At 33.9% G+C, this 8,775-nt stretch overlaps 1 protein-coding gene across 1 annotated transcript; it reads left to right on the forward strand.

Moving 5' to 3' along the window:
- Positions 1–5,412: 5,412 nt before the first annotated feature.
- Positions 5,413–8,418, forward strand: LOC134280672 (laminin subunit gamma-1-like; the record flags this gene model as incomplete). Its single annotated transcript, XM_062763114.1, has 7 exons — positions 5,413–5,752; positions 5,939–6,240; positions 6,390–6,520; positions 6,764–6,939; positions 7,142–7,330; positions 7,686–7,761; positions 8,301–8,418. Coding segments are annotated over 7 exons (1,233 nt in total), but the record flags the coding sequence as incomplete, so codon positions are not given.
- Between the last annotated feature and the right edge of the window lie 357 nt (positions 8,419–8,775).

Here is an 8,775-nt window from a genome sequence, read left to right on the forward strand (position 1 = left end):
TTAAACTGTGTGATTGATCTTTGCTGGCATTTAGGGTTATTCTGACCCATAACAGTATAGGGATCTTATCAGCAAAATCTAATATTGGGCCATTTTTAGGCCAAAATGAACACACTGAAATTTCTACGTACTTTTACGTTTACGAGATCATGACAAGGAACCCACGGCAGGTATGACCTGCCAACAGTAGATGCTGACTCCCCATAGGCACCTGATCCCACTTGTCATGTTTTTTGAGCTCCAGATTTGTTTTATTTAAAATAAATATTAAAGTGTGTGAAACATAACAGACTTGATATCATAATGTATATTTCAGTTAATGTACTTAATTATAATTCAAACTTCATCTGTAATGGTCAATTCTAGGTCAATAACCTTCTGCACATAGTGTTTTTATGAGTCGGAAAGGTTAAATCGAGTTTTTCTTTTACATTCACGAACACACTGCTTAATTTTTGTCAAGTGTAGCATTTTCGAAATGTTTCAAACAAAATAAAAAGAATCAATTCACCTAGAATGATTTTTGTGAAAGTATAAATAATGAACTCTCGTGAAATGATTGAAGAGGCAAAATTTCTAAATCAAACTTGACCAATTTCACATTTTATTGTTTGTTTTTCCAAAGGGTAAAAAAGCAAAGACACTTTTGCCTTTAAAAAAAGTCTTTGACTTTTTGAACAACATTTTCACGAAGCACAATGCTATTTCTTCATTTGCAAAAGTTTGAGTGTTTCCATGTTTGTAAAGTGACTATATTTAACGCTACCAACAACATTTTTTATAACTTGTATTTTGAGATATTAAACACATGTCCTGTACGTATTCCTCTAAGTTGCTTGAACTACTTGAATTCCTCTTCAAATCTAGCTTCTCATAATTAGCACTCAATTATGTTAAGCGTACCTTTATCTATGGAGTACAAAAAGTAAGTCAAATGAAAGCGTATCTTAAAAATTGTTCTTCAGTAATGTTGTCATAAAAAGTATGAAAAACTTAGTAATTATCTAAGATTGAATGTAAATTTCTTTTATCAGATCAAATAACAGTGAATAGTCATCGGGTATGTAGTTTGACGCATCATTGTATAACAATTTCAAAATTAGCCTGGTCTAGTACTATTTCAATATGATGTAGAATAAGCAATACTTTGTTTTAAATCTCTAATTATCTTCGACCTACACAACAGAATACATTTCGAAATGCCAGATATTTCGAAACTCTGTTCAAGTACATGCATTACATAGGAATAAAAAATTCCCGTAGAACTCGACACCCTTTTTTATTTGAGTTTTTTTTTTCTAAAATTGAATTTTAAGAAGAATTTTATACGCCCTTAATTACGTGTAATTAAACAGAGTGTGGAGGAGGAAAATAAAGTACAATTACTCAATCAAACAAATTGGACAAAATTTAAGAAAATTATGGTTGAAGATAAAATACTACATGTACCAGTATACATTGCATAAAAGAAGCAAAGAAACTTTATCTGTCAATCTCATGTATGCGTTTGGTGCTTTCATAAAATAGGGAAAATGATTTTTTTTAATTACTTGAAGCCATTACATCCAATATTAACCTTTAAAAAAGCAATGTTATTTTTTGATATACTTTTGCTTACAATTATTTGATCAGATTTGATATACATAAATGTTTTCCTGCAAGTATTAAGATTGAAGAATACATATTTTTCATAAAAACGTTATGCTGTTTTTATTAGTCTCATCATGAATATTGTTTAAGTAAAATTGTATATAGATCATAATATAGACTACTAATGTTATTTTAATGATTAGATGACCGTCTAGAAATTTCTTCTAAGAAATATAAATATGAAATTTTACGACAGACTCTCTTATGCAAACTGCTCTCAACTAATTCTTAATGACTATATTTATTACCTTTTTTCATTGTTTGTGGATCGTTAAACGTATTCTTGAAATATAACCTTATTTGCTGTAACAAAGGATGTGTATAAACAACATTAGAAAGGGATGGATCCGAGTTTCAAGGGAATATGCAAAATAGTACTCTTTTCTCCTTGTATAATCATTCATTGATATATACCCTTTTTGTTTTTATATTGCTGCATTAAAGCATATCAATAACATATAAAGATAAACATAGATAAAGGTAAAAACATAGACTTATAATCCATGACATTAGGCGGGGATTAAAATTATCAATTTGAAGTCTTGCCTTTTTCTATACAATTTCACTTTATTTTCTACCAAATAGAACTTTAAGTATTCAGAACTATGGAATTTCAGCAAATATAATTTATCATTGAGTCAAATGTTGACTGACGTTTTTCACACTTATTGTTAGTCCATTATTTATTCCTGAATTGACAATGATTTTTTCTGATATTTCTTGATCATGATAAGGATTGATTGATTGTATATTGTTTAACGTCCCTCTCGAGAATTATTTTTCACTTATATGGAGACGTCACCGTATGCCGGTGAAGGGCTTCAAATTTTGACCTTTACTCGACACTCAGGGCCATTGAGCAGTGAGGTATCTTTATCGTGCCAAAGCCTGTCGCTGACACGGGACATCAGTTTTTAAGGTCTCATCCGAAGGACCTGCAACTTTCACTTCAAAGTGCCGAGCGCATGGCGAAGGAACTTTTTAACGACTAGGCCAGTCGCGGCCGAGATACGAACTCACGACCTCCCGATCACAGAGCGAGCGCTCTACCGACTGAGCTACCGTGAACGGTCATGACAAGGAGCAAACGACGGTGTGACCGTTCAGCAAGGGGTGCTTACCCCTCCATGGCACCTGATTCTAAAGCTGATGTTTTGGAGGTTGGAGTTTGCTCTGCTCCTATTTTGTATTTTTATGGTATTTGATAATTGATATTGTCCGTTATCTCCATAGCCTTCACCCATGTTGCAAGTGAGCATAATGGACCCTCCTCCAAGCATCCTTTAGGATGTACAGGATGAGGGTCATTCTATGTAATGAGCCTGAGGCTCAAGAGGGTATCATGTAGCATCTCCGAGTGCAGAGAGGCGTATCTCAATTTAAGGATAAATAACCCAAACAAACTTTTTTTTTCAGAAATCAGCATTTTTTCTCATAGATTTACATTTAAATTGGTAACGTGAATAATGTTTACCAAGTTGAGTGGGAGAATTATATAAGATTTTGTCATAAGGTTAAAAATTTGAGCAAAATTTTGTATGGAATTATATAGAAGGCAAAACAAAATCTCATATCTAAGCACCAAGGAAAACCTACGATTTCTTTTTAATTCAGGGATTTATTATTTATGTAATTTTAAATCGAAATCAGTCAAAAAATATACATCAAGTGAATCCAAATTTTGTTTGTGGTACCCTTAAAGAAGCTAAAAAATAATGACCTGTGTGACGTATACACATCTTTGGTCAGTAGTATATAAAGCACAGCTCCACGTGCCGAAATCATTCTTGGAAGCTTGTTTGTGACAACTAACAAACATCATATGGGTGGGTAATTTTCCCTCAAAATAAAATTAATTTGGGTTGGGTACATGATACCCTCTTGAGCCTCAGGCTCATTACATAGAATGACCCTCATCCTGTACATCCTAAAGGATGCTTGGAGGAGGGTCCATTCTTTTACATATCGCCTTTCGGCTCTACGAGGGTATCACGTAGCATATTTAAAGTGTTGGTCACAAACAAAATATTACAATAAAAACGTATATTTTCAAAGTATTCAATAAGAATACCACTTCATTGCAATTTTAATGAAAAAATAAAAAAAAATTCAAATGCAACTAAATTTTATTCAAATTCAAAGTTTATAGATAACATAAATTTCGGAGAAATCACATTCACAAAAGTGATCTTTGTCAATAAAACAACTAAATAAATGTCACCAAACAATTCATTGTTCATCTATTCAACACTGATTTTCCGAAAAGTCCATCTGAATCACATCCAATTGTATTTTTGTAATCCAATTTGTCGCATCCATTATTTCTTTTAACGACACTCCTGAAGAATAGGCCACTGAAGCTGAAGTTCCTCGGAAAGAGTGGGCAGTAAAGTGTCTGATTCCTGACAGTTCTAGAACATTTTTCAACCATCTTGCTAATTTACATGTTGAAACAGGATTAAATGTTTTATAGGACACAAACAATTCATCAATATCTGAGTAGTTATCATGGTCACTTCCCATGAAAGACAGGACATCGTCCTGATTTTCAGCCGTCATATAACGGCAAAATACAAACAAAAAACCTGGTAACTTACCTTAAAACAGTTTAATATTTTAATAAGAGCTGTTTTACAGCAGTAAAAAAAACCCCGAAAAACTTGAAAAATAATGATTTCGGCACGTGGAGCTGTGCTTTATATACTACTGACCAAAGGTGTTGTATACGTCACACAGGTCATTATTTTTTAGCTTCATTAAATTTAGATACGCCTCGCTGCACTCGGAGATAATGCTACATGATACCCTCGTAGAGCCGAAAGGCGATATGTAATAGAATGGCGCAATCGCATCATCCCGGGTCTTTCCGTCAGAGATCGGAAAAACAACCTCGAATGTATTAACGTCGCCGGATGTTAAAAATTTATACATTTCCTGTTTAGTCAAATGTAGGATAGGGGGAGTTAGAAATCCCTTATATAGAATATTTTAGGTATTAATATTATTACATTGAATAAAGTTAAACTTCATATTCCATAGATAAAAGATATCCATGCATTTATTTCAAGGATCCTGAAAAAGGAGGGTTGTCATGGTGTCTATCATATACATTCGAGGTCGTTTTTCCGCCAGTCGGAAAGGCCCGAGAAGTTGCGATTGAGAATGGCGAAAACAAAAAAGACATGTATCTTTTTAACATGAATGGATCTGGGTATTTAAATTTAGAAGAAAAATGCAAAATTTGTTCGCAAAATGTGTAATATATAAGGTGAAAATCGCACTTGATAGAAATAACCCTATATGACAGTATTCCGGAGTATAATGTTGCTAGGGGGATTTAAAACAATCGTATTCGAGTTCTATAAAATAATGTCTTTTCTGTAACATATTTTAATATAGTTGCTTTTTTTATTCAATGTGAATGAACAAAAGAATGAGATTTACATCATCTCTAGATTTAACATTACTAAATATACAATGTCAATGACTTTCAAAGATATTGATAAAACAATTTATTTTAATTACACTTTTTTAGTTACAACAATCTAGAATAGGTCACGTTTATAATGTGGGAGGAATAAAAACTTATTATATGTGTGGTTCACAAACATTCCGAAGCCTCTGATTGGATGATACATTGATTGCAAATTAAGTTTCCTTTCAAAACTACTACTTAAATATATTCCAGTGAAGCTTTGAACATCCATTTACCGCGTAGGAAATTGCAGGGATTACAGAAGATGAATTTCCTTTCTATTTTTTTTATATTTCGGTTTTCTAGCCACCATCTCACAGGGACATAACTGCTACGATGATCAAGGTAACGCCCAGATGTGCAGCCCCCCGTTTGTAAATGCTGCCTTCAATAGGTCCGTCCAGGCCACCGTGTTGGTGTGTGGTCAGACGGGGCCCACAGAGTTCTGTCCCTTCTCAGAGTGGGGTCGGCGACTACCCTGCCAGGTCTGTGACGCTCAGAGTCCCAGGACCAGGCACCCTCCGAAAATGACGACGGATGCGGAATTCCCCAGAACCTGGTGGCAGTCTGATACAATGTTTGACGGGATTAGGTATCCTGTTGTAGTCAACTTAACTTTGGATTTAAGTAAGTAGATGTATACGTTGTGGATAAATTTTGTCTGTCAATGTACTTTAAATTTGCTTATTTTCCTTGTTAAAAAAAAGATATCAATTGAAACTTTTGAAATGGATAAAAGTAGTAATTTAATAAAAAGTGCAGCAGTGTTTTTTTTTATATTCCTGTCAATAACAATCTCTTCTTTCTTTCCAGAAAAAGCCTACGATATTACCTATATCAATTTGCGTTTCCAAACATCAGTACCTGAAAGTTTTGCCATCTACAAGAAAACTACTGAAAGCAGTGATTGGACGCCATATCAATTTTTCAGTGCGTCCTGTCTGAGTACCTATGGGAAACCTGGTAGGTGGTATCCGACTGCAGCCGATGAAGCCATTTGTACGAGCAATCCTGAATACACTGACCTTTTCCCATTGACCGGTGGTCGTGTGCCATTTAGTACCTTGGGAAGTCGTCCTGGTGCGTTTAGTTTCGACAGTAATCCTGTTTTGCAGGTATGTCCTGATTAATGTTCATTATTTTTCTTTTATCTTTTGTGCGCATGAACATGCATGCAAATTACACTTCGATCATTGACCATCCCTTCAAACGAATTTCCAGACCAAGGTACACAAATTTATTTCCTCTTACTTTCTTTTATCAGGAATGGGTAACAGCTACAGCAATACGGATTTCCCTTACCCGAATGAATACCTTTGGAGACGAGGATTTTGGTGGTGATACGGTCTTGAAATCATATTACTACGCTATTTCTGATATAGCTATTGGTGCCAGGTACTTATATGAAATGTTTTAGTAAAAGTTTTAATATTTTAGCAGCTGGTTAATTTTTCAACCTCTCTTGAGATCTAAAAAGCATACTGGGTGCTCATTTAAAGGATCCAAACTAATTAACAAACATCGATTTGTACAAAATATCTTTGAAAAACATTTTAGAACATCATGGAAAACTTTTCCAAAATAGTTTTACCATTCCTTACACGTTACAGTCTAAAAAAAACAATTGTATATTTCTAGGTGTAAGTGTAATGGACATGCCAGTGAATGTTATACTCCAAATGGTCAAGAATCAGACAGAGAAGTTTGTAGATGTCAACACAACACAGCTGGAGTTGACTGTGAGAAGTGTCTGCCTATGTGTAACGACAAACCGTGGGCAAGAGCAACATCTAGCAGCGCTAATGAATGCCAGCGTAAGTATTCAAAAAGACAACCTCGACGTTTTCCTTTGAATTTATTTATTCATGAAAACGTATGATTTTGAGGAGTCTTTCAAAATCGGAATTTTGACAGAAATCCTCTTTTCTTAGTTTCTCTTTTCATTCAACATGTTAAAACTTACAATCATCACGCAAGACAACAGCTTTATTGATGGAATGGATATATTCGTATTAGGTTGTGAGTGCAACAATAAAGCGGACAGCTGCTCCTTTGATCAGGATCTTTACCAGAGAACAGGGAGGGGAGGTCGCTGTGTCGACTGTAGGGACAACACGGACGGTCCTCAATGTGAGAGGTGCAAGGACAACCACTATCTAAGGTCATCAGATGGAAGGTGCACATCGTGTGATTGTGATCCTGTTGGTATGTTTGTTTCTGAAATTTAAAGGATGGTTGTTCATGCATGTACTAAAAAGGGACGTTTTTCGTTTGTGTAATTCAAAGTCGTTTTACATATCGTTATCATAATAGGAAATTGTTATATTATTATTTAAAGTAGCTTAATACCATATTTAAAATGTTTTCTGATTGTCGGCATTTTTATGGACAAGCTACATGTAATTAAGATTTGTTAGTCAATTCTTCAAAAAAAAAGAGAAAATTTTTAAACGACCGGTCTTAGGGAAGTGAATGTGGAAAACAATACTCTGTAAGGCTCACATGAACTTTTTAACTTGTGTGAATCAAAAATGACATTTTATTTAAATCAAATTGTCAGGTTCTGATACTCTTCAATGTGATGGAGCTGGGCAGTGTCAGTGTAAACCAAATTATACAGGAGAGAAATGTACAAGGTTTGTCAATTCTTTTAATTACATGCACGTACAGTTTTTTTTTTATTTCTAATAGATCTATCTTAATTACACATGAACTATAAGGTGATTGGTTGACCAAATTGATCCCCTCTGATGGGACTTAATCATGCCTTTTAAAAAGCTATTATTTTTATAAATATAGGCACTGTTTTCTGATTATGCATAGGACTAACATCATGTAATTGATAATAATTTCCATTGCGTGATAACTCTCCCATTCTGTGGAATTTTGCAACAATGTATGGTGAAAACTTTTAATGTCAAACCACCTGAATGATGATGTCTATCATCTTTCGAGCACCGATAAGAGCATTTAGTTTAATTAACAAAATAAAGTTGGAAGACAAAAGTTCTAAAAAATCGATTAAGTAATTTTTCAATCAGTTTAAAAATAAAAGCAAGCTTCATTTCTTTGCATTTCATAGTTTACTATGAAAGAAAATAGTTTATATTCTTTTTTAGAAGAATGAATTTATAGATAATACCGGTATTATATACAATGTACTGCTCTTTTGTAGATTGTCAGCGAGAAGTTGAATTCTTCAAATGCCTTCCAATAATTTCAAACTTTCCTAGAGAAAGGAAACATAGACTATTATTTTATGTAAATCTATTCGTAAGAAATAAGATTAGGAATAATCTCGAAACTGACTTTGGACCGTTTGTTTATTGATTTGAAATTTGTGGTTACCAATCGTCACGGTCAAAGGGTATACAAGAAGAGCAATATATGTTTGTCATATTTCCTAATACTTTTCCAGTGCTTTGGCATCAATGTCCTTTCCACCACATGCTCTGGCTTCTACAAGATATGCCACACAATATTGTAATAGTCATAAGCTGTTCCATAAGCTGTGAAACGAATTGAATATTAATATATTTATATATCTCATCACAACTTTTTACTTTAGGAAGCCAAAAAGAAAGTTCAGCTTTTTAATATTTCTATCTATTGGAACACCATGCAGAGACTACTGTGTATATAAATCAAAT

This window comes from Saccostrea cucullata, unplaced genomic scaffold (genome assembly GCF_032062105.1).
Source record: "Saccostrea cucullata isolate Sc308-1 unplaced genomic scaffold, CSIRO_AGI_Scuc_v1 ctg630, whole genome shotgun sequence".
Taxonomy (NCBI): Eukaryota; Metazoa; Mollusca; class Bivalvia; order Ostreida; family Ostreidae; genus Saccostrea; species Saccostrea cuccullata.